Here is a 25,816-nt window from a genome sequence, read left to right as displayed (position 1 = left end):
CTGGCTCACATCCCGGGATCTTAAGTGCTTCAATCATTTTTCTCCTGAAACATACGCAGATATGACGTGGCTCCACTGTGGCGTCTGATTATGAGTAGGTCATAGTGTAAGCAAAATGGTTTTGTGTGATTCTAAAGGCCAGTAAAAGTCATATTTGAATCAAACTTAACTCTGATTATAATGTAGATATTTTTAAAGCGATCCGACATGACTGATGTGGCAAAATTCATGGAAAGTTCACTAAAAACATGGAGAATTCTTGGTTTCTTGTAGTTTGGAAACAATAAAACAACATTTTATAAATTTTCACTTTGTTTTGAACCCATAAACGAAGATTCTGTCATCATCCAGTATTTTGAAAATAGTATTTTGTTCATATAGGAAAAAAGTTTTTTTGTTCATACAGTAAAAAAGTCAGTGGGGTCTTATGATGTTTGGACCCCAACGTTCTTCAAAATATGTTACAAAGAAGAAAGAAATTCAAAGGTTGCGTCTCAATCAGCTCCCTAGTTCAGTAGTCAGGGCACTGGTTAGGGAGTCGGACAATTGTAAGGCCTGTTTTAATCGCTAAATCTTTGCTCTGCGCGACAAAGCGCTCCCTAAAAAGTCCCACAATGCACCGTGAATCCAGGGAGTATCGCTGCTCACTATGTTCTCTTAATGGAAATTCTGAAAACCAAAACATAAATCACACAACATATAATGACACGCGATAGATGTTTTGAAAAATCTAACCGTTATTTAATTATTTTCCCGCATAAACACACATCGCTAGGCAGGTAGTGAACATAATCTAGCTAACATTTATAGTTAGTTTACAGCTATAAATGTACTGATGTTGTACAATGAGGACGTTGTAATGTCGCCGTAAACAGTTCCCAGTGCCCCAATCTGTAGTGAGTCAGGGTCCTCAATGTTTACCAGTGCCCGAATTTGGGAACACGATATACTGATTCACGACCTAGAGAGCTGATTGAGACCCACCCACACAGTTTTGAAACAACATGAGGGTGAGTAAATGATAACAGAACTATCCTTTTAAGGCCAAAAAAACGTACTTAAGTACACAATCCTTTATCTTCGCAAATTTCTTTCCAAAATGTGTCTGAAATCAAATCCGAATGCAAAAAGAAATATGTCGCATATTCTTGATGATGCTGCTAATTAGTTTTCTCATGCAAGTTAGTTAAAACTTAGCATTTAGGTGCAGAAGATCTCAAAATGCAGAGACACCTGTTTTTATAAGTACCATGAATTACCATGTTTTTTTTGTTCGTGATTTTTGGAAATGTACCACATTTATTTTGTTAAATAATGCAATGCTTTGAAGTATCTTAGTAGGGATGCTAGTCGTAATCGTTGAGTAAATTGGTATATGTTAGCACTGACTATACTATGGTTCTACCATAATCTGTAGTTAAACGATTTTGGACCCTTTAGTCATTTTGAAATCCACCCAAAGCCACATCAGAGCATATTTTCTAGAACTTAGACCTGTAAAACACCTACAAATGAGACATCAGAGCAAGTTGGACAAAGTTTTCCTTACTTATAAAATCATTTGTTTTGACTTTTCTTAGGCTCCACATCTTTTGATATTTTCCCCCAAAATAAACTCCCACCTCAGCCCTCCTGCGGCTCCCAGCTCTCCCCGAAGCCCCGCTGTATTCATAAGAGCGGACTATTTAAATGAAATGAAATACATTTTTCAGGGCTGAACTTTGTGCTGTGGTTCCCTCGGGGTGCTCATTCAGGCCCATTTCCTTTCAAATGACTGCGCTCCGTTACATTAGCATATATTTCCCAGTGCGCACTCTCTCTCTCTCTCTCTCTCTCTCTCTCTCTCTCTCTCTCTCGCTCTCCCAGTGTGAGTATGTGTGACTCAGTAGAAGCAAAAGTGCTTGTTTCTGTCTTTTCCAAAAGTTCCTTAAGGCTGAAACCGATCACTTCAAACAGTATGTCACATCACTCTTGTCACAGAGAGCAATTTTATACTGTGTTCCTCTGTAGGAGCCATAATGCAGCAGTCACACACAATCACTCAGTTTGCTGCAGGCCTGAGGCTGGGTGATGTGGTGTAGTGGTTAAAGCTCAGAGCTGGTAAGCAGAAGGTTGCTGGTTTGAATCCCAAATGAAGCTAACCGTGAGCCGTCACTATTGTTCATGGCGCTGGTCAGCAGTAAGCCGGCAACATTGTGAAATTTCCACTCCGTTTTATGTTACATTTTTGTTTAGAATGTTTCCTTTTAAAGGGGTCATATAATGGTACATGCACTTTTACAAGTTGATTGTACTTAAAGGTGCCGTAGAATGGATTATTTTATTATTTTATAATGTTTCCTGGGGTGCCCTTATAATGTTAGTATGTTTATTAGATCAAAATTTGTTATAATTTAGAAATAAAAGGCATATTTCCTAGCCTGATTTCATACCCTGATCTGGACACTCTGTTTGAAGGGGCGTGTCTGCTGTGAGACTTCAGTGTAAACGCCCACTGCTGTGATTGGCTGACATGCTTGCATATGAAATATCTGGCATTACATGTAGAGTTATCTGGAAAACATTTACTATTACAGCGATTATACGTTTTTACTATTACAGCTATCGGGATTAACGAATCATGATAAGTTTTTTAAGTATTTAGATCTATTCCAGCACTGAGCAGATGACAGCCTGTCGATCGCGTGAATGAAGATCTTATCACTGCAACGCGATTTACTGATGCATAAACAGTGTTGAACGACTTTGAGAGAAAGATTATCTGTCTGGACTTGAACAATTACACATCAGAAATTCACATAAACCACTGGTTCTCCAGAGGCTCGGATGAAGGAGCTAAAAAAATATTTTTGTGTTCATTTGTAGTTACATCCAAACACTGAGCAACTGCCATGCTTCGTTCGCTCGTCTGCAAGCCACGATGTCTCTCGAGGAAAAAACAATATCGCGCTGGATCTAGATAACACAGTGTAAATTATCGTTAATAAAATCACTACTTACCGCTTGCGGGAATATAACGTTAGTTGAAATTGCCCCCTTCGTCCGTTTGAGACGCCGAGAGATATTGATATTGTTCCAGGTTAGAAAAACAGTCCGCGGTGAAATGGGCAGAGCAACTAACAACTTCGAATTAAACTGTAGCGGTATCCGATTATAGATAGATTATAGATAGATTATAGATAGATCTGCCATTTTCTCTATGATCCTCGCTTGTTTCTTCACCTGCAGAACTTCCGATGATTCGGCTGTGCAGTTTCGCCTGGCACTGAGCATGGGCTGGCTTATGCAAATTTTTTGATCCCAACTGTTGCGTCACAGTTGGTGTTATGTGGAGATTCGCCTGTTTTTCACGGGTGTTTTTCAAAAACGAGATTTAAATAAGAAAGAGAAAACTATGGTGTTTGAGACTCACTGTATGTCATGTCCATGTACTGAACTCTTTTTATTTAACTATGCCAAGATAAATTCAATTTCACATTCTAGGGCACCTTTAAATGTTTGTTGGCAGTGCCTGTACACAACCATCAGAAAATTATAAAAATCCATCCAGTGTTTTTTTTTTAAGTCTTCTTATGTTTTCCCCCCGTCTCAAATCAAGCCGTTCGATTTTGTGACTTCACGGTCGGACGTCCCTCCCTTCCGTTTGTTTGGAAGTGGAACGAGACCCATTTTTTCAGCGTCTCAGTCCACTTGTTTGGTGCGCACCAGGGTTCAGATACCAGCGTTCACTAGCCTGGGTGCCAGCCCGAACCCCGCCCACAATATTTTTTGGTCGGGAAGTTCGGTCTGGACTCGCTCCGTTGAGGAGCTATTATGCCCAAACAAAAATTGTTCGGACCAATCAAATTGTCAGGGCGGGCTTTATACGATGATGGACAGATAAGCAACGGTAACGTCATCATCCACGTCATCAACGAGCGCTTGGGTTGAATTCAAATGACTGCCGCTGAAGAATTGAGATTTCACGAGTTCACGCTTACAAATAAGTCAGATAGAATAAATGCATATTTGGCGTGCTGTCCGAGGAGAGGCTTCGGGCTCGGTATCGGCCCGAACCCAAAGTACTCCCCCCGTATTCCTGGCTGTGGAAGAACAAGCCAAGAGTGAGTGCAGGGATGCTGAAAACTGTCATGTTAGGTGAGTTGACCGAGTGAATAAATATATGCTTTCCTCTCATGCTGATAGACGGTTGATTGGATTGATTATTTGAATGTGCTCCTCCTGAAATTTGTTTATAAAACATCATGTGTAGATTCCGCCATCGCGTCTGTTATAGAAGATATCGACAGCGCATTAATTTTAAAAGAGGAACAGAGACCCGCGATCGGAAACATGAATGAAAAACATACGTCACTTACTCCATTGCTCTGATTGGTTGTAGGTCTATCCAATTGAGTGCAGAGGAATTTTTTTTCCTGGTTCGGTTGAAACACGCCCCATAATCAAAGCTCAATGGAGAAGTATCAGACTCACATTCTGACTAGAATTGAGTATGACGACGTCAGGCTAAGCGTTCACACTTATTCAAATGAACCGCACTAACAGAGCAATCGCACCAGAGTTCATTTTAATCGAACCAAACATGCGAAGTGTGAACACGCCCTAAGTTGTGCTGTGTTGTTTACACCAGTGGTTCTCAATTTCAGTCCTCGTGACCCACTGCTCTGCACATTTTGTATGTCTCTCTTATCTGACACACTCGGTTCAGTTCATGGAGTCTCTCCTAACGAGCTGATGATCTGGTTCAGGTGTGTTAAATAAGGGAGACATACAAAATGTGCAGAGCAGTGGGTCACGAGGACTGGAGTTGAGAACCACTGGTTTACACTGTATAGCATTTCATTTAATATAAAATAATATATTTTCCTGAACTATATAAACACATCCATGTTTTGCTACCAACAGGTTAGTTTTACTTCTCTCGCATAACCCTCGTCACTGTGTGAGAAACTGGTAATAAACTTTAGGAATGCTTTGTGTCTTAGGTCATTTCATTTGCATACAAAAGAATCATTTCCGTTAGCGTTTAACCTCAGCGGGAGGTGGATTAGGGTGAAGAGCTCTATCTATCCCAGCAGACTCGCCGGCTAATCGGTCTGAGTCTTAAGCCTGCATTTGATTGGATAAAGATCAGCCAGAGGCAGGAGGTTACACAACGCCACGGTTGTCTGCAAACAGAGGTTGAGAACGGACTCCACTGAGTACAGTTGGGATCTTTCTGTCCCAGCATGTGTTTCAAATTAGCTCATTTGAAACAATAGTTTCCCTGAAACCAAATCATTAAAATTAAAGGAAAGGCTCCATGTAGCTGGAACAGACAACAGAGCATCAAGAAAGCCACCAGTTGTGCGACCGCCAATAAAAGCAGCACTCCTGAAAACATCCAGCTCTGCTGGAGAGCATGCAGTGAAACTGTGATTAAGAAGTATTGGTTTATTTAGGATGGCGAGGTTCTGCCTCTATGAAAAGGATGTTTTGATTCAGATCATCAGGAAGGAGTGTGCTTTTCTTTGTTCATTCATCTTGGCAACAGAAACCACTGTTACTGCTTTTCAATCTCTCATGACATCTCACTCCGCTTTATATTGCGTTTTGGCTGCGGCTGCCGCTTTGCTTCCAAGTAAATAAAGCGCAGTGACCGCGTTCTGCTTTAACATTGTTTGCCTTGAAACACAGGAGCCGTAATGAAATCAGTGTTTGGAAATGAAACTCTTATTTTGTTTTCTGCCTCTGTTTTCCCTACGGCTTTATTGTCTGGAGCTAGTGCCATAGATGAAATATATCTAACCAATTCTACAAACATAATTGCCTATAGATTTATATAGTCTGGCAGACAGGTAGATAGACACAGTATCTGTCTGTCTGTCTGTCTCTCTGTGTCTGTTTATATGTCTGTCTGTCCATTCAGTCAGACAAATTACCTATCCGTCTATATATCTGTCTATTCAGTAAGATGGATTGATTGTCTGTCAGTCTATTTTGTCAGATTATCTATCTATCTATCTATCTATCTATCTATCTATCTATCTATCTATCTATCTATCTATCTATCTATCTATCTATCTATCTATCTATCTATCTATCTATCTATCTATCTATCTATCTATCTATCTATCTATCTGTTCATTCAGATATTTCTTTTTATCTATATCTATCATGTCTGTATGTATTTCATTCGTTCTATCTATCTATCTATCTATCTATCTGTTCATTCAGATATTTCTATTTATCTATCTATCATGTCTGTATGTATTTCATTCTATCTATCTATCTATCTATCTATCTATCTATCTATCTATCTATCTATCTATCTATCTATCTATCTATCATCTGTCTGTATGTATTTCATTCGTTCTATCTATCTATCTATCTATCTATCTATCTATCTATCTATCTATCTATCTATCTATCTATCTATCTATCTATCTATCTATCTATCTATCTATCTATCTATCTATCTATCTATCTATCTATCTATCTATCTATCTATCTGTCTGTCTGTCTGTCTGTCTGTCTGTCTGTCTGTCTGTCCATCTACGTACAAACGGTAATTTCCTGGTCTTGTTTTTGTTGTGCTTTATTGTTTAGTCAGTCCATTAATCCATTCTCACTCATTGACTGGTCATAATTTCATCCTGTTACTTCTAATTCAACACACCCTCCTTTGTTCGCCCTCACCCACCAGCTGTTTGGCATTGTGTGTGCACGTCTGTCTCTGGGGGAAGACACAGGAGTCGAGGTCAAATTAGGAGCCAAGAGAAGAATTTCCTTCCGTACGTCTTGGGCAGGTGCAGGGAGCTCATGCTAACGGATTCCTCCCTTGTCGTAAGACGGAAAATATGTTCGCGGGCGGCTCGCTCACTCGCACGCGGGTTTCTTCGAGCGTCGAGTGTTGATTAGTGCTAGTGTGAGAGAGATGGATTGCAGGACTTGTCATTACTTTGTTTTTTCCTCGTGTATGTTAAATCACACCACCTACCGCAGGCTGTAGTGTCTTTCACACACAAACGCAAGCTCGAAGACATGTTCACTCCCAAACAGGCCTGTGTTCTCCATCGCATTATTAATGTGAATTCAAAGTTGGTCAAATAAACACATGTGGTGCTATAACACACACACAAACATGACCTTTACCATAACAGCACGTCCATCTCTTACCCATACATGCACGTGCTGGTCCATCGATCTCAAACACATGTGCTTATTCATACACTCCCTCTCACACACATAATTACGAACACTTGCACACATCTGGCCATCTCACACACACACACACACACACACCCGTTGCTCGCTCAGCTGTGACCCTAAGCCTCTGGGCTTACTTTAGGTCACTGGATCACAGGGTCAGTTGTAGGGTATGGCTGTAGTGTAGTTGGTGTCCGTCCCAGCGGAGAAGCATCAGTGTGTGAGTCTGCTTTAATCCTCAGCTGCCAGCATACAGTCTATAACCCACGGCATTTCTCATTATGGCTAATCTAGCACGCTAACTTCGGCTCGAAGCCCACTGTAGTTATCTCGCGGTATAGTGGGCATGAGGTATGTGTAATGTATTCCAGTCTAAATGGGGTATACACATATTCTAGTGTATATGAGGTATATATCATTTATTGTACACTAATTGGGGTATATAATTCAGTCTACATCAAATATTCTAGTGTACAGGCTATATATTAGGTTGACTAAATGGGCTTTGTACCATATATTTGTTTGAGGTGTATGCCTGTGAAATATTCTAGTGTAAACTGGGTATATATTATGTATTATTGCCTTATATTTCAAATGTTTGTGAAAATGAGGCATGGTAAATATTCTAGTGTATGAGGTATATATCATGCAATGCACATTAAATAGGTCATATTTTAAATATTCTAGTGTAAATGGGGTATATATCATGTATTATTGCCATTATCATGTATTATTACTAAATGGACTTTAATATATTATAGCGTACATGGGGTACAGTATGTGTATATGAGGTATATATAATATTTATCATATGTTCTAGTTTAAATTATTTATCGTAGGAAGTATATATCATTCTAAAGTATATAAGATAAATATAGCGTAAATATGATTTTCTAGTATGCATGTATAAATCATTAATGCTAATGTGTTTTAAATATTATATTCTAGTATATTGTATGTGAGGTTTGTATCATTTGTTCAAATATGTATAAGTTTCATATTCTAGTTTAAGTTGGGTATTTATATTTAATAAATTAATCATTTAAGTTAAAAGTGATATGTAGATGATGTTCATATATCCCCTTGACGAGGCAGTTGGTAGAAATAGGCAAATTATGTATATGCAATATATCTCTATATATATATAACAGCTCTATATATAAAGTGAATTGTAAAGATTTAAGGATGCATTCCCTGAGGTCTCACAAATGTTTATTCCTGTTAAATCCACATACAATTATTACCTATTAGTTTGCTGTAAACATAAAATTACTCTTCATAGAAGCATTTGTGTTATGAGTGCTGGCGACATAGTCGCTCCGAAAGAACAAAATGAAACTGCATTTGTTAGTCTGGAGTCTTGAGTCTGGCTATGTTTGGCCTTTATCTGTCTCCAGCGTTTAAACGAACACACACACTGCGTTTAGGGTTAAGACGGCAGTATTTCTGTTTCAGTTGTTCTTGGGTGGTCAGAGCTGACAGACACACTACACACGCTGCCGACGGATCATAACCACACACACTCCCCACAGTACAGTGCACAGTCAACACACACCCACACACTTGTGTTTGTAACTAACTTTGGCAGGTGAAATAGTGAACGGACTACAGTCACGCTTTCGAGTGAACTATATTAAACATCAACCGCTGCATGCATGAAACCTTCACACACGTGTTCTGCAGCGCAGGCTTTGACATAAAGGTTGCCGGCTCCCCGGTGTTCAGTTTTTTTTTTTTAGAGGCCATGTGGAGCTTGATGGATCGTAGATGGATGTAATGTAGGCCGTAACCCTGAAAATATTAAGAATGCAAATGCATAATGTAGTTTTTTTTTCTTTCACATAGCATCCATTACCCTTCTATCTCCAGATGCCCTCCATTTGTTCACGTAGTTTTGTAAAGACCCCTGCTTCGTGCTTTTTATTTGTTTGGTCCTGCTGTAGCCGCAGCTTTTATCCTTTCTGGCTTAATTTCCCAGACTGCATACATTCCCTTTTGTTTTTCATTTATTATTCACAAGACACATTTACTTTAAAAATGATAAGTAGTACAACCTTTTTTTTTTAATGTAAGTGTTTAATTTGCAGGAAGTTCACACATTAAGTGTTCCGGTTGTGGAGTTAACCTTCTTCCTAATGTGGTTTACCTTCCTTGATTTTGTACCAGAATAAAGCTGTCAGTGTTCCCTGATGAAGAGCGAACCCAACCTGTAAAAAAGACAGAATAATATATCTTTGGTCGAACAGTAAGATCCTGTTGCGTTCACTAGCGTGGAATAATGGTGTGTTGGTTTCCTTGCAAGGCTTCTTAACTAGCTTAACCTGTAAAACTTTGATAAACCAGCTATAGAAGAACCATGCTGGTTGGCAAGTTTTGCTAGGGAGTGGTATGGTTATGTTGGTTCGTACTCGCCCTCCTGTTTTTACAAACTCGGATGCTTTTTTATTTATGCCATGGAACAAATACTGAGAATTTTAAAACCCCAACCACATTCGTCAAGCTCCAGGAAAGGCAAAACAACATAATTAAAACGCCATAAGAAGTCATATTTGACTATAAATCTCGTTATGACTATATTTCAAGTCTTCTGAAGTCATATGATAGATTTGTGATGAACAAATGAAAATTTAAGTCATTATTATCTGGAAATCTTTTCCACAGCAAAAAAATGGGGTGAGAATGTAATTGAATAAAGACTTGATTTTGACTGAAGTCAAATAATTAAGTTAGCGTAAAGTCATATGACTTCAAATGTCCTGAAATAACATTTATGGAATTTGTCCAAATGTATTGTTTTGTATTACATAGAAAAAAAAAATAACAAAGATATGGAACAACATTATGGTGGATAAATAATGATAGTGTAAAATGACCAACTATTCCTCTAAAAAACTAGTTCCTTCGTTAACTATGGATTCGGTTTTCCAGGAGGATGCCCATGGAGGACTATTCGAACCAGAACTGGTCCAGCCAGAGAGACCCCGTCCATAACCCGAACTCCATCTACGAGACCCATCGAGACAACTATCCTTCACGCTCTCCCCGGTTGCCCGTCCCCAGACCCATGGAGGCCACGGGCGGTGACTACCCTTCCTCTCCAGCGCAACAGAGGGGTCCCGTGAGGTACGATATCCCGCCCTCGTCCAACCCAGGTGCCAGAGGACCACCGCGATATGAAACGCTAAACCAGGGGAACTATCGGACGGCCAGTCCTGATCGCTACGGGCCATACGGAGACGAACAATACCAAGATCCCCGGCAGAAGAACCCAATCGGAGCTGTCTAGAGGAGGACAAAGTAGGTTTATGTTGAAAAGGCATGTGGGTGTGTAAAGTAGGTCATTTTGTCCATTTAAGGGGACACTGAAGGAACAATCTAATTGATTTTTTTAGATGTATTCATAGCCATCGATTACTGATTGATTAAGTAAACTTTGTGATTTTTTTTTTTTTTCTTGGATGTCAGCCATTTTTCCTCTTAATTAGCAGGATGGGATGTGTGTATTGCTCAGTTCTGGACATCAACTCCAGAGTTACACCAGAGTCAGTTAAGTTTGAATTGTACAGCTTTACAAAGCATTTAGGGTTGTATACTGTATATGTATGTTTTGCATGTATTTAATTCATGACACCACACAGATGTGTATATGATGGTCCGCTGTGGTTAGTATGGCCACCCTAGTTGTACCTTTCGTTTTGTTGATGATGTTATTGATAGCCTCTAATTATGCTAAAATGTCAGATTGCTTTATGATTTTTCCAGATGTTTATATATTGGGTGCCTTATGCTAGCTCGGGTGAGAAGAAATTTACCATCAGTTTACGTATTTTGTGGTTGAAGAATGTTTTTTCTTTTAGATTTTTATTGCATTTTATTGCCTTTGCAGTAACCTTGTCATCCTACAACACTCCATTAACTTTTTGTGGGTTTTATTCTATGAATCAATCCTAAAGTGTTTTTTTTTTTTTTGTGCAATGTTTTAAGGGTAATATTCTCTTTCTATCACCTTCCTCCTTGATTCATTTTTGTTAAACTTTTCTGGAATCCAAAAACAAGGAAACGGGCGAGGTTCCACAAATGTCTGATCTGATCTCAGTCTCGAACAACTGTTTTGACTTTTATCTAAGGTTTGAGATTTTAACATTCCTGGCATTTGTTTTTTATCGTAGTGTGAAACGCTGCCCCCTAGGCGCAGTACAACTTGTTGCGCAGTGTCCTTGGTTTGTTTATTGTCGTTAGAAAACAGGTTACCAGTAAAAACAAGATCCCGTAAGAACCAACTTCGAAAACAAACATAATGACTTTTTGCACCTACTTTATATTCAGTTTTTGCACATTTAATGCCTGAGTGAAGTGGTTTACAGTAAAATGGCCAGATTGAAACTGGAGATACTGAGAACATGCAGAATACAGTCATGAAGTTTTTATTTTATTTTATTTTTTTATCTTGTACACATGCTACTCATAAATCAACTTAATACTATGTATGGATATTCAATCGATGTTCCATCTCGTGTCTGTCTCGTCACTGAAAAGTTGATTTTGGATAATATTTTTATATGACATTTTTCATTCAATGTTTATGGAAAATCTATCTTTGTGTTTATTTTACTTGGATTTTATTTTAATGTTTTAATTTAATATTTTTATATGTGTTTTTCTTTATTAACAGCAGTTAAAGGATTTTTTTTCTTCAATTTATTATGAAAGTTAACAGAAGAGATAAAATATTGTGCAATTTTTCTTATTTAGCCTTTATTTGTAAAATGAAATTAGTTTTTTTTTTTTTGGGGGGGGGGGCTCTTATATTTTTATAAAAATCAAGATGCTGGTCTGCATTCTGAAATCAAATAACATGGATGAAAAAACAATGTTTTGTTGTTTTGATACCTTATTCTTACTGTGTGGTTTTTATTTTTTAAAACTGTGCAAATGTTGTATTAAATGGAAATAAACGTGCGTCTTGCCACTACACACGCCATTACCAAAAATGAATCTAGATGTTATAGGCCTCAATTTTGCGGCAAACAAAATGGTTATGACATCAGTTAAGAATGGTTATGACATTTTGGTACCTTATTTGTTCATTTTAAATCAAATATTGTATTTTTTTTTTTTTTGTGTAAATAAAATGGTTTTGGTTTATGACAGATTGATGATGACCTCAGTTATGATGACATCCCTCAGTGAAGCTGTTTTGTGTTCATTGTTCTTTTGCACAGTCGTATAGCTTCAAATTCATAATGATGACTGAGTGAACGTACTTATCTAACATTACTGATAATTACTCCGGCTGATTAGTCCTAATTCATCCTCTACCAATTAAGCTACGGAGGGCTGCGCTGAAGTTATTAGGGTCTAATGGACCTATTTGGAAATCTTGCTGATTAGGAACTTGGCATTAAAGTGTTTGCATATATCTTAGCAAGAATTTCTGTTTAATTAACCCGTGGATGAGGAGAGAGAGATGTTAGGTGGGATTAATGCATTGTGAGAGCAACAAAAGGTTGATAAAATCTGAAAAGAGATAAAAGAACTGTATCTATTGTGTGATTATGTCAGTTTAATCTTTATTATTTGGGGAGAGGACCACCATGCGTGGTTACAGTGCTATGCATAAGTTTAGACACCCATGCTAAAGTTGACTAAAAAGAGGAATAAAAAATCATCTTTTGGAAACTGAACTTAATGCCTTAATTTAAAAAATTAGGAAAAATCCAACCTTTAAGGACACCAATTTTCTTTGTGAATGAATAATGTATCGTAAATAAATAAATGTTCTTCCTTAAAATACAGGGTGCATAAGTTTGGACACCCCTATGTTAAATTCCCATAGAGGCAGGCAGATTTATATTTTTAAGTATTAAAAAAAAAAAAAAATTTTAGGATACTATGCATCCTGATAAAGTTCCCTTGGCCTCTGGAATTAAAATAGCCCCACATCATCACATAGCCTTCACCATACCTAGAGATTGGCATGGGGTACTTTCCATAAGATCATCTCTCAATGCAAATCAAACTAGCTATTAGGCTAACTGAAATAAAACCATGAACCATTATTTCATTCACAAAGAAAATTGGTGTCCTTAAAGGTTGGATTTTTCCTAATTTTTTAAATTAAGGCATTAAGTTCAATTTCCAAAAGATGATTTTTTTATTCCTCTTTTTAGTCAACTTTAGTATGGGTGTCTAAACTTATGCATAGCACTGTATGTTCAGCACTCTCTTGCTCCAACAGCATTTCTTGCTCTTGTAAAATGTAACGTATTGATATACTACGTAGACTTACACTAAATTGTTTTAATATGGATAAAGAAACTAGCATTTGTTTACAGTACAATAATCAACAGAAGTTACAGTACAATAATCAACAGAAAATATCATTAATCATGTTTTAACTTTTTGACTCATTGATGGGTTTTCTATCATGTGCTCATCTCACTGGGATCTGCCATGTTGTGTGACCTCTTACATTATGCAGATTTCCTCTGATGTTTATAAGTTTTAAGTCAACTACAGACAGACTTATTAAAAGTACAATAGACTTGTTTAAAGGGGCTACATGTAGGATTCAGAAACCCTTGTTATTAGCGGCCTCGGTGGCCGTTAAGTGAACTGCAGCCAGCAACTTGTTGCACGTGCGCACGCAACGTACAAAAGACTGATCGTGATTCAAGGCCCCGATATACTCGCGGGGAAGTTTTTCAGAATTGCTCTCTCTGCATTATCCTGGACACTGTAAACATTCACTTCAGTTCAAACATCCCGAGTCCTTCACATAAAAATAAGTTTACAGGCTTTCATAAGCACTACTGGGACGGGATGGAGTGATGTAATTTTACCACAGGACGTCTGTATTATTAATGGCCAATTCGCACGGGATAAGATATCTCAGTAAAACTAGCAGAAGTGTGAGGAGTAACTCGATTTACACACCGCCGTCACCCTCATGTCGTCATGTGCGTATTACGCTGCTTCCTGATATCACGTGCGCAAACACATATAACCTATATTTATATATATAAAACAGTTATGTCCGGTCGAACGATGTGTTAATTAACTTCAGATTGGATTGTGTTGGTAATATAGGCACTTACCTAACGCTAAAAGATGTTTCGTGCCTCTAACAAGTGCTGTCGATCTTCTTTCTGATCTGAATGGTGTGTGTAAAACACTTGAGTTTTGCCACAGACTCGTCCCAGCGTCTAGAACGCAACTGAATGCTTTTTCAAGCGTCTCCATACTTGAAAAACTGCGGAAAACTACTTTTAAACAGAAATGAAATATTTCCGTACATATTTACAGCACGTCTATTCGCAAGGGACTAGTATTACCTGAGGTAATTTTTCCGGACCTTTTTACTGAAGGTATGACATTGTATAGACAACCTAAGAAGTCTGGGAAGGTCTTGATTTTAAAGTTTCGTTACAGGCAGTTCACATATTCACATATATAAAGAGATTAAAATGTGAAAATCTGTAATTAATCATTAAAAAAGTCTTTGGGATGTGGTGGAGTAGACTTTACAGGGTTCTTGACTCTTGTAATAAAGAGCTTGTGTTGTCAATGCAAGAGTCCAGCACTCTGTAAAGTCTCCTCCAGCACATCCCAAAACCTTTCAATGAATTTAAGGTCTGGTGCCGATTCATGTGTGAAAATGATTATTCAAACTCCCTCCCAACCATTCTGTCACAATTTGAGCCTGGTGAATCTTGACATTGTCATCCTGGAATAGGTTGTTCATGGTTGTTTAAAGGGTACATAACATGTACAGTTTCACCTAATCTCATGTTAATCTTGAGTACCTATAGAGTAGTAGTGCATCTTTAATATCTCCAAAAAGTGTTTAGTTTTATTATATTTATTAAAGAAAAATACAGCTTTCCGATTCTCTCCGGAAAAAGCCGAGGTCCTGGAGGCGGAGCTATAGAGTCAAGCGGTAGTGCATGATTTCCAGCAAAAGACAGAAATCTGATCCAGTTGTACTTACATGACTGGGGTCTTTTATCACTGGGACCGCTTCACGTTTTAATAGCAAACGATTTGCAAATCCAGCGTCGACCTGGGCCTTGTTAATAAAACATTCGTCACTGAAATGGCCAGAACACACAACCGCACTTCCTACACTCCGTTGCTGCCCCGGAAAAACAAACTGCATCCACTGTTCCTGTAACACTGGGTTCTTTGGAAAGCTGAACACGGTAAGCTTTCCCTCACATCCAAAAACACACTTTTTTGGAGACATTCTTGAACAAATCCTATGCAGCGCTGGCGCAGATGATTTCCTGTTGAAGCGCGTTGATGTGCGCGGTCTCGCTCTCCTCTGGTCGACGTGTGCGCGGGCGAGCTTTAACGAGAGAAATGCTCATATAAGGAGTTCCACTCTCATCTACGTCATTAGATCCACGATCGGAAAAAAAAACAGCCGAAACTTGTACCAACCCGGAAGTAAGATTTTCGGCACAGAAATTCTCCGTTATTCGTCCAAAATATGTTTTTTAAACTTTGCCCATGTTTAGCATGAGAATCCATCTCTTTAACACTGTAAACAACTCTGAATACATGAAACACCATTGTACCCCCCCTTTAAGAAATAAAAAGCTACACACTCCATCAGTTAGGGTTAGAAGAACTGTTGCCAAACATATAACATGCAATCATAGACTCTTAAGCATTTGCCTATTTAAATCCATACAGTGACTTTTTTTTTTTGGCTGGGCAGTGTATACATATATATATATATATAATTAAATAATCTGTTTTAATTGAATAAGTTTAAAAAAATTATACGCTGACAATTATTCTTGAAGTATTGGACCTCTCACTACACCAAATTTAATATACTACTAAGACTCATGTACCATTCCCAATAGGCCCCCTGTAATGGCCTTGGAGCTCTCGATGACCTCACTATGAAAATGAAATGCACATTTCATCCCTCTGTGTTCTTGTCCTTCACAGTCATCAACCGTTTATTTCAATTATGTCCTCTCCTTTCATTTGTGAGTCTCATATCCGTGCTGATCTTGCCAGTTGAGTGGATTTTGCTCATTTCATTATGCTGCCATTATAAGAGACTCCAGCGAGACGTTATCAGCGGAGCCTCAGAACAGACCAGCCAGAGAAAATACTGGCCTGCCCTTCACCTGCCTTAAACACTGCATGTAAGTGCCTTCAGTCACGAGTGCGTCATGTAATTGCTAAGAGCACACCTGTTTTACAGCCAACACACTCCAAGACATCCGCCCTGCTTTTAACTCAGAAATCTGATGCTAACTGAAATATAGTGATCAACGCATAGCAGGAGTGTCAAACACACAAACATCTAATGGTTCTTCCATCTGTTTTTGTTCAGACTCTATTTCTTGGATTTAGCCTGAAGATTCAGTAAGTTATCAAATTCTACACACACACACAGAGTTTACCATGCAAACGCCACCAAAACCCACTTTTTCAAAGAGGCTTATAGACCAGGACGTGCACGGAGACCGAAGATCAAGTTCAGTTACACATGCATTATATTATACATTAGATGACTGCATTACTGTAGCTATTAGCAAGATGTTACGAATCCTACATTACATACAACCAATGACTAAACGGCTGACATTACCAACAGCCCACATGACTGAGGCGACGTCATCCAAAGTCAATTTTAACCGCGATCTTCATACTATTGATAATTGATCAAGAAAATAGTCCTTCACTTAGAATTGAATAGATTATCAATGATGTATGCGTATTTACATTTTGCGGTATCAGAAGCAAAGGTCAAGTCAAATCGTCCTCCTTTAGAATGACATGAAGCTTAATTTAGATCTATAGTACTTCATGCACACACACAGCTAATGACCTTCCTCAGCTGACCGGCTGGCATGGCCCGTTGGAGGTGCTGCCAGGTGTTTTGGTTGACAGAACAGCGCGGGCTGCTCGTGTCCCACATTTCAGCCGCAGTATCGGGTTCCTGCATCAGGATAAAAGGAACGCTCCTATTAGCTTAGTGCTAAGAGCTGCGGCCGGCAGCCAAGAGATGTGTATCTTAGACTCACTGCATTGGCACTGATGTTGGGAATGCCATTTTTCCTTGCACACAAAGTACTGTGGTAATACCAAGATATTCGCTGAAGTATCGTTTTAGTATTATGGTATATGAATATGGTAATAAATTACTACTTAAGAACCCAAAACTACATGGTTTCTGGATATATACTATTATTGAAAGTACTTTGGAGCAACATGAAAATACCATGGTAATACCATTGTACCACCACAGCCCATTTTATATGAGACATTCCCATAAGCCCAACCACATATACAGTGTATGGTAAATTGACATCTCTAAATGGTGGTTTTTTTTTTGGTTGTTTTTTACATTTACCTTAGTAGTACCATGGTCTTTTTTGAAGTAACGTGTACTTTGACTTCTGTTAATTACAATAAGCCCAATAGAAAAAGCTACATTTATGTTTGCATTGAAAGATTTTGACCTCAGCATTGTAATGTGTTTGACACTTGTTGGTACTACCATGTTCTTGTACTGTGCATTGTCACGGTCGGTGGCTGTAATGAAGTGCACGAGGAAAGAAATACTCAAAATTAATCTTTAACCCGAGAATCAAAACAATAACCAGGAAAATAACTCGTGGAGAAAAGACAACCACGAACACAGTAACATCTGGGCAAACGAGATGTTTAACATGACACACCTGAAGAATAGCATACTAAAATCAATCAGAAACCATAGAAACAAACAGCACAGAGAACAGATGAGAACTGAACTATTTAGCAGACTACAAGATTAACAATGAGACTCAGGGTACGTTTACACGACAACGATATGCTTGAAACAGAGAAGTGTTTCCTTTTAGTTTTCCGCGTACAGACGACACCACAGTCAAAACGATCCCAACTAAAAACGCTGTATTCTGCAGCCAGGCCATTAAATGGTGATGAAACATTATAGACTGAACACGTAATAGGTGTGTGCATAACGTCATCGTCTTCAGAGATTCGCGTTTTTCTTGTTTACATGGAGACCGTTTACAAAAACCTGCACTTTGAAACCCGTTTTCAAAAGTTCGCGTCTTCAGGCGCCCAGAACGCTGTTGTCGTATAAACGAACGGGCAAAATGTATAAAAAGTTTAACGTTTTTAGTTGAAATCACGTAAACAGCCCCTCAGACATGAACAGAACAGAAAAACAGAGCAAAAACAAACTCAAAACGTGACACTGTGGTAATTCTATGTTTATTTTGTACCGTAATATTACCTGAAGTATCTTTCAGTGTCATTTCACAAGCATGGAATGAATATGGTAATCATTGAGTAACAAGGTATTGCCATGACTTAGGCTACAGTTTTTGGACATTTACAATGGAAGTACCATGATGTTACAAAAAATTTGGAGACTTTGGAGTACCATGAACATACCATGGTATTGTCATCTGATACCATTACTGTACTATGGTACTACCGCTGTGTATTTTACCATGGTACTTTTGGAAGTGACTCCTACTTTGACATTCTTAAATTACCACAAGCCCTATAAGTTAAATGGATGCCTCTGATTAGAGATTTCAACCTCAAAATGGGCATTTGTATGTTGACGCAAACAAAAAGGTACCATGATACAATCATTTTTGTTAATGATGATATTGTTGTTGCTTGCAGTACTGCTTTAAATACTAGGCTATTTGAATAATCATTCAGTACCATGATATCTATCAAAGTACCTTGGCATTGCTACAGGGAAATAATCTATAAATTTTCATAAGCTCAACAAAACAAAAGCTAAATAGTGACACTAATACATCAACCTCTATGTTGGACATTGCTGGGGTTGAACTTTGATAAAAATGGCGCAAATTTAAATTAGAAAATGTCCTGGGTAAAAGATTGATGATTACATCACAGACTAATATAATATTGTTAGCAGTCTGAGTTATGCTAACTTCAGTTGATACATTTCTGCAGACTCAGTCTGGATGGATAACCACCAAGAACAACAACCCGTTTTTTTCTTCTGACTCATTTAGTCGATAATCGGGAAAGGGCATTTTTGAAAACGAAGTGATACAGGCTTGTGTGTGTGCCTTCAATTAAATCATAGTTCTTGGACAAGACCTCTGCAGCCATCATAAATCACACTGATGGATCTCTCTCTCTCTCTCTCTCTCTCTCTCTCTCTCTCTCTCTCTCTCTCTCTCTCTCTCTCTCTCTCTCTCTCTCTCTCTCTCTCCCTCCATGTTTATGCATTCCAGAATTCTCCGTCGTCGCATATACAGTTACTGTAGAAACCGGCACGCCAATCCAATGAGAGATTCCAGATGGAGAATTCCACACGTCCTGGTACAGAGTCAAGGCACCGCCGGGAATGGGGCGCGTCATATTGGCACGAAAGCCACACATCTTCGTCTAATGCGACGCCGCCGATTTATTAACAGCTGAGAAATTTCTCTTCCTCGTTAAGATGTGCAATTACTGTCTAATTGAGACTGGCAAAGCGTAAATAAACTCTGAGGTCACACTTGCTACTGCAATTTCCCTGCAGACGGATCTAGATCTTGACCGACTTCACAAATTTGATTTTACGTTTCACGCTTGTTTTCTTCTCCAGCTGGCAGACAATTGGCCGGTCAGGAGCGGAATTGTGTGATTTCAGGGCTCATTTCCCAGGCAATTCCTAAAAGAGACTTTAAAAACAGCTTGGGAAACACTTTCCATTGAACAAAACATCAACCCTTGCTAACAGATACGGGATGTAGCAGGAGAATCATTTTACTGCTCAGAGGTCGTGCTTTTTCTGGAGACTTTGTCTCAGATGTTTTACATAAAAGTCCAGGTGAAATACAAATTGACATAAAATACGTTTTTTTCCCTGTATTCTTTCTTTTTTATTCTTTTTCTTTTTTAAAGAGACAGAACACAATAATCAACATGAGCTCTTAAAGGGATAGTTCACCCAAAAATGAAAATTAGCCCATGATTTACTCACCCTCAAGTCATTCTAGGTGTATATGACATTCTTCTTTCAGATGAATACAATCGGGAGTTATATTGGTTGATTGGCAGAGACTGGTTGATGGTGAAAATTTGCCTACAATTGGTAAAACCATGGTATACAGGGCTTGAATTTCGGTGCGGGATTGCGGGTATTGCGCATATTTTTTATCATTCCCGCAGGTCTCCCATTTATAATGCGGGAAATTCCCGCAAACATTGATTCACTTTAGCATGTAGGTTCAGGTTGTATTAGTAAATTAATCCACGCAGATGGAAAATCAAATCAGTCATTTTAAAACTGTCTGCGAGACGCAATTTCACAAACAGCGTGAGTGATTCAGCGGCGCTGCGTCTTCTATCTCGCGTCTCTCAAAATGGGTTGCACAATGCAATCGTTAAGCGCGCAGCAGGCGGCGGAAATACACTCTCGCGTTTCGGGAGTCGATCGGGCCAGCATTGCATCACGAGTAACTAAAGTTTACCATTTGCACGTCTTTTCAAGTCTCACCAGTTTAAACAGTCACGCGATTTTAAACTCTTCGGTACTTGCGCGCTGTCTGAGAGATGCTTTTTTCTCTGCACACATATATAGAGTAAAGCAGCCTCACAAACAGCTCGCGGGTAACAAAAGTTATTTTTCGTGGATTATAAATCGCTTTAACAGTCAAAAACATAAGAAAATGATGTCAATTTCGGTCTTGGAGAGTATCCTCTAATCTAAACACAGTCGGTTATGTCTTAAATAAGCATAAATCGCACGTGACCGTATAATGAAAACAGGATCCGTGCACTAGCTCTTAAAGGGACAGCAGCCATATGTGTCTGTCATTAATTTGTTTGTCAAAACAACAAAACATAGCTTTCATTTTAAGGAATCAGGATTAATAGCCTATGAATTTAATTTAGTCAGGACTAAAATACTACCCAGTGTTATTTTACATTTGATTAGGCTACTTTATTCAGTCTCTGTAGTATTTCTGAATAGCCTACTAGTTTTAGACCTAAGCAAAAACTTTTCTCTTTATTTCTCTTTATTGATATCTTTATTCTATTGTATTTATTTGTGCTACTTTTTTCAATTTAATTCAAAGATTAAAATCAAGCTTCCTTGAGTTGTGTAAATTCTTAAGAACAAAATGACCCCATTGTAAAAATGCAATGAGTAGGCTAAGCATACATTTAGGCGAGATAAATGTAATTAAAAAAAAAGTCTAAACTCCCCCCTCAAATTAAAAATTCCCCCCCATAAGAATCACCTAAGGGGGGATTTCCCCCCCATTTTCCAAAATGAAATTCAGGCCCTGGTATATATAGTAAATGCATTGATTATAAACATGAGCTGTAAGGAATCTAAATCATGGGTATACTGATGTTCTATTTTATATGTAAGGGATAATGTAGAGCGAGGCGGTTGTTATAGCGAATACAACCCCCGACAGGCTGATCAGGACCCTGACACGAAGCGGAAGGGTCTTGAATCAGCCTGAAGGGGTTGTATTCGCTATAACAACCGCCTCGCTCTACATTATCCCACTTATTACATGACTACCTACAAAAAAATATAACAGACCGCATTCTACATTAGAATTCAACCAAGCCATGTAATAACTATCTATAAATTACAGAAACGTCAGTCTGTGTGTCTGTTTATTATTCGCATATCTCTTGAACCGTTAGTCCGATGGATTTCAAATAGTGGTCGACCGATATATCGCCAAGGCCGATATATCGGCCGATATTTGGCATTTTTGAAATATCGGCATCGGCCGATAAGTTTTTCTGATTGGCCGATGTGTTGGAAGCGGGACTTTTATTTTGACGGGCGGCACTGCCAGAAGAGAACGGCAACGGCAGCTCCTCAGATCAAACACCGCTCACTCACATTCTCCGTCTTCATTAATTTACGATCTCTGTCAGTCATATCTAATACTTTGTTAGACAGAACTGGTAAAGAAAGAAAGTAAATGTTAATTTATGCGAAGTAAGTAAAAGTAAAGTGTTTGCTTTTATTTTATTTGTAACAGAAAAGGCCAAACAATCAGGCTAAAATACTTTCTCATTTGCCGTCAACATTCAGCAAATGCGCATCTATGTCATTTAAACAAATCTCTGAATATCTAATAAACATTTAATTTCACAAACCTTGCAGATTTAATCGAATCCAGCTGTGATATCTTGTGAAGTGTGCAATACTGTCTGCGAGTGACGGTCGGTCCGTGCGAAGTGAGTGAATGCGAACAGAAGGTCAGCTTCACAGGAGACGCGATCGAAAAACTTTAAATCCTTCATTTTAAAATATGCTGTGTTATATCCAGTTGCCCACTGTGTCATATACATATCTGTAATATATCCAGTTGCCAACTGTGTCATATTCATATCGTTTTCACTGTGCTTTGTAGGCTATGTAAAATTAGCGTTACCTTGTCTTTATTGAAAAAAATGTGATTACCAGCACGAAATTACCAAATTACTGAGTGCCCTGTTACAGTGTTTACTTTCTTTTTATTCACACATTCATATTTCTAAACAATTACTTTGTGAAAAATACTGTAATAGGATTGCAGATTCAAGAAGTTGCCATCTAAAGTATAAAAGTATGTTTATTTTAAAGATTTGTTTTCTAATTTATTTATAATTTATTTAATATTGATTAAAATAAATATATATAAAAATATCGGCTTTATATCGGCCATCGGCCAACCTGCTCTCTGACGGCGCTGATCCACTTGTCCGTGCGACACTTCTGTCGTGCCGCGCTCCACTATATTCCTATGGGTGACATCAAGCGACTTTGTCGCGCCCGCAAAGCATTCCGGAAAGGCGGCGCTTCATTTGAAAAAATGCTGCGCGTCAAAAAGCTGGCCGATGCCCATCTTTATGCAGATGAATTCCGTTAGACGCGACGCGTCTATCCAATAGAAGTAGAGCATATGGAGACGGAGGGAAGTCTCTCGCAGGTCCTCTGTTCTAATACGCTACATTTCCCGCTCGGTCAAAACCACGCCCATAGCGGTAAACGCCCATCAACGTACCAATGTGGGGAGGCGTCGCGACACCACGCGACAGTCGTGTCGGCCACTAATTTCAAACTTGACAGGTGTCTCGCTACGGGCACGAGTAAGTGCAGTGCCAAGTTTGACGTTGTTTGGATTAGAAATGCAAAGGATATCGGTAAATATATCGGTAAAAAAAGCACTTAGAAGGTTGTGGTTTAAAAATAAACATTCTGACAGCTACACTGTTTACTTCTGAATATTTTATTCACGGCCATCATTTGTAGTAACCTATTCACAAACTGTGAATAGGCAGTTTGTGAATAGGCTATATAACGCTTAAGAGGCGTTTTCTCGCAGTTCACTGTGTGTCCTGCTCCCTGAATCGTGTTTTCCACATTTGTTGTATGTCATTATGTCAGTATCAGTATTTACTTTCTACCATGCACAAATAAAAATGTCACTGAACTTTTGCTGTGTCATTGTAACAGAAACTTTGCACACACTTTGCACTGCTCCCTGAATCGACACACTTATTCATTTGTGGATGTTAACTGAATCTGTAAGTCAGCTATGCTGTTTACTTCTGAATATTATATTTCATTCTGGTGCGCTTAACGTTATCGCTACTGTGTAATAGTAGCCTATGCTATTCACCAACTAAACACATCCTATTCAAACGGTCAGTCTCTTTCACAGGCATCATTTGTAGTAGCCTATTCACAAACTGTTTGCTCAAGCATAGCGTTTTCTCGGCGTTCACTGTGTGCTTTCTACCATGCACAAATAAAAATGACACTGAACTTTTGCTGTGCAATTGTAACAATGAGCACACACCAAACCAACAATTACTAAAAACACACACAAAAACTGATTTTGCACGGGCACTTTGCACTAGTAATAAAATAATGCATAATCCATTCATGTGAGTGGAGATCACTTGCAAGGGTCATCATGACAATGAAGTTAAAAGATTAGATGTCACTTTACAAGGATAGTAAAAGTCATTGTTTTTCATCACACGTCTCACTCTACAAACTATAATGTTTATTTCTGGTGGCTATACTTTAAAAAAAAATGTTAAGATTAGTACTGTGAGGTTTTTGCCTTAAACGTTTGCATGAAAAATGCTGTTGATTATTCTGTTATTATCAGACCCTTAAAAATTAGCATTTGTCAAGCAAAACGGTGATTTTCATCCATCCACTCGCAGCAACCCCCCCGCCCTCTTCTCCTTCACACACTCACTCACTCGACCCCAATCACCCGCGAACCCCGTGACCACCACCAACTGCTTGCCCTTCTCACTCACTCCTCTCTTCCTGCACAAACTTTCCATCCCTCTCTCATTCCTCTGGTTTGGGTTACCATCTCGCTGGGCTCTGACCGGCTTCACTGGACGGTTCAGGCATGGCTCACTGTATTTACCCGTGTGGATCTTATTTATCACTTTCCATAGTCCTCAATCCTCATCCATTACAGGTGTGAAATGGAAGATTTTTCCTATTAAATGACTTGCGTACCTATCAAAGCTGTCATTACATTCAAATAAGGAATTTGTCTCATGGTTGTTTTTTAACACAATTGTTTACTTTCTGAATGCATGGTCCCGGTTTTATTGTGAATGATTCGTTGGTGCATGTTTTTCCAAAGAGAGAAAAAAAAAGGGCTCAAAATCTTTGAACAACTTGCTCTGTCTCTGAAACGACGTTTCACTGTAAAGTCAAATGAACTTTTATGAGTATTTAGCACTTTCTTTTTTTTCAAGTTCACAGAACTGATATATTTTAAGTAAACTGAACTTTTCATTGTTTTGAGTTTTATGAAATGACTTCTTCTAATTTAGATGAACTTAAGTTTAACTGAAACGGCTGGGATGTCTATTTCCCAGCATACTTTGCGGAAGGCACTCGAAATGGAGAGTAAATGCTAAAATTAAGTGAAATATTTTTTTTTTTTTTTTTTGTGCAAGATTAATGTTAAGTGGGAGATTTAGTGATTAATGTTTTGTTATGCTAATTTAGAAGAATTTCTGTTAATGTTGGTTTTAGGATTGTTACCATCATGGTGACACATGGTGCATGCGGCTTGATTTGAGAGCAAATAAAACCTTTATATTGCTGCACTCATACAGCAAATGCTACAACATACTATTGTTAACATGTTAACAAATTACTATGTTAGCAAACTAGCTTGTTAAAGCTAGCTAAGTTTATACTAATAAAAGTGTTCACATTGAGATTACATGAAAGGTTAAAGTTAAATGTATGAATTAGTGTACTCAAACATTTCAAGTTAAGAACAATTAAAATGTATGAATTAGTGTACTCAAACATTTCAAGTTAAGAACAATTAAAATGTATAAGTACAAAATAAATATCTGCCAGTTCTGCTTACTTAAACTTTGAATTTCTTTACTTAAAAAATTTGAGGCAAATTTTTAATTTTTTGAGTTTTGCCAACTTATTCGGGTTTTACAGACAAACAATCCAACAATTATTGGATACTGTTAGCGTCTAGCCCTATTCATGTTACGCCCACTTTTAACAATGCAATCAATTCTGATGGACAAAATAAAGTCCTGAAGAATAACCAGATGCTCACCATGCCTCGAAAAAGGTGCGTAGACCAAA

At 38.3% G+C, this 25,816-nt stretch overlaps 1 protein-coding gene across 2 annotated transcripts in view; it reads left to right on the top strand.

Annotated features, from left to right (window-relative positions):
* Window positions 1-12,337, top strand: part of pard3ba (par-3 family cell polarity regulator beta a) — a 168,422-nt gene extending 156,085 nt beyond the window's left edge. For both annotated transcript variants that reach the window (XM_081362128.1, XM_081362127.1), the window contains one exon: window positions 10,117-12,337. In XM_081362128.1, the coding sequence (XP_081218254.1) occupies window positions 10,117-10,474 (358 nt within the window). In that variant the 3' untranslated portion in view covers window positions 10,475-12,337. The remainder of the gene's footprint in view (window positions 1-10,116) is intronic.
* The last annotated feature ends 13,479 nt before the right edge of the window (window positions 12,338-25,816 follow it).

This window comes from Scardinius erythrophthalmus (assembly GCF_964197995.2).
Source record: "Scardinius erythrophthalmus genome assembly, chromosome: 3".
Classification (NCBI taxonomy): domain Eukaryota; kingdom Metazoa; phylum Chordata; class Actinopteri; order Cypriniformes; family Leuciscidae; genus Scardinius; species Scardinius erythrophthalmus.
This window is presented reverse-complemented; position numbering and strand designations above follow the sequence as displayed.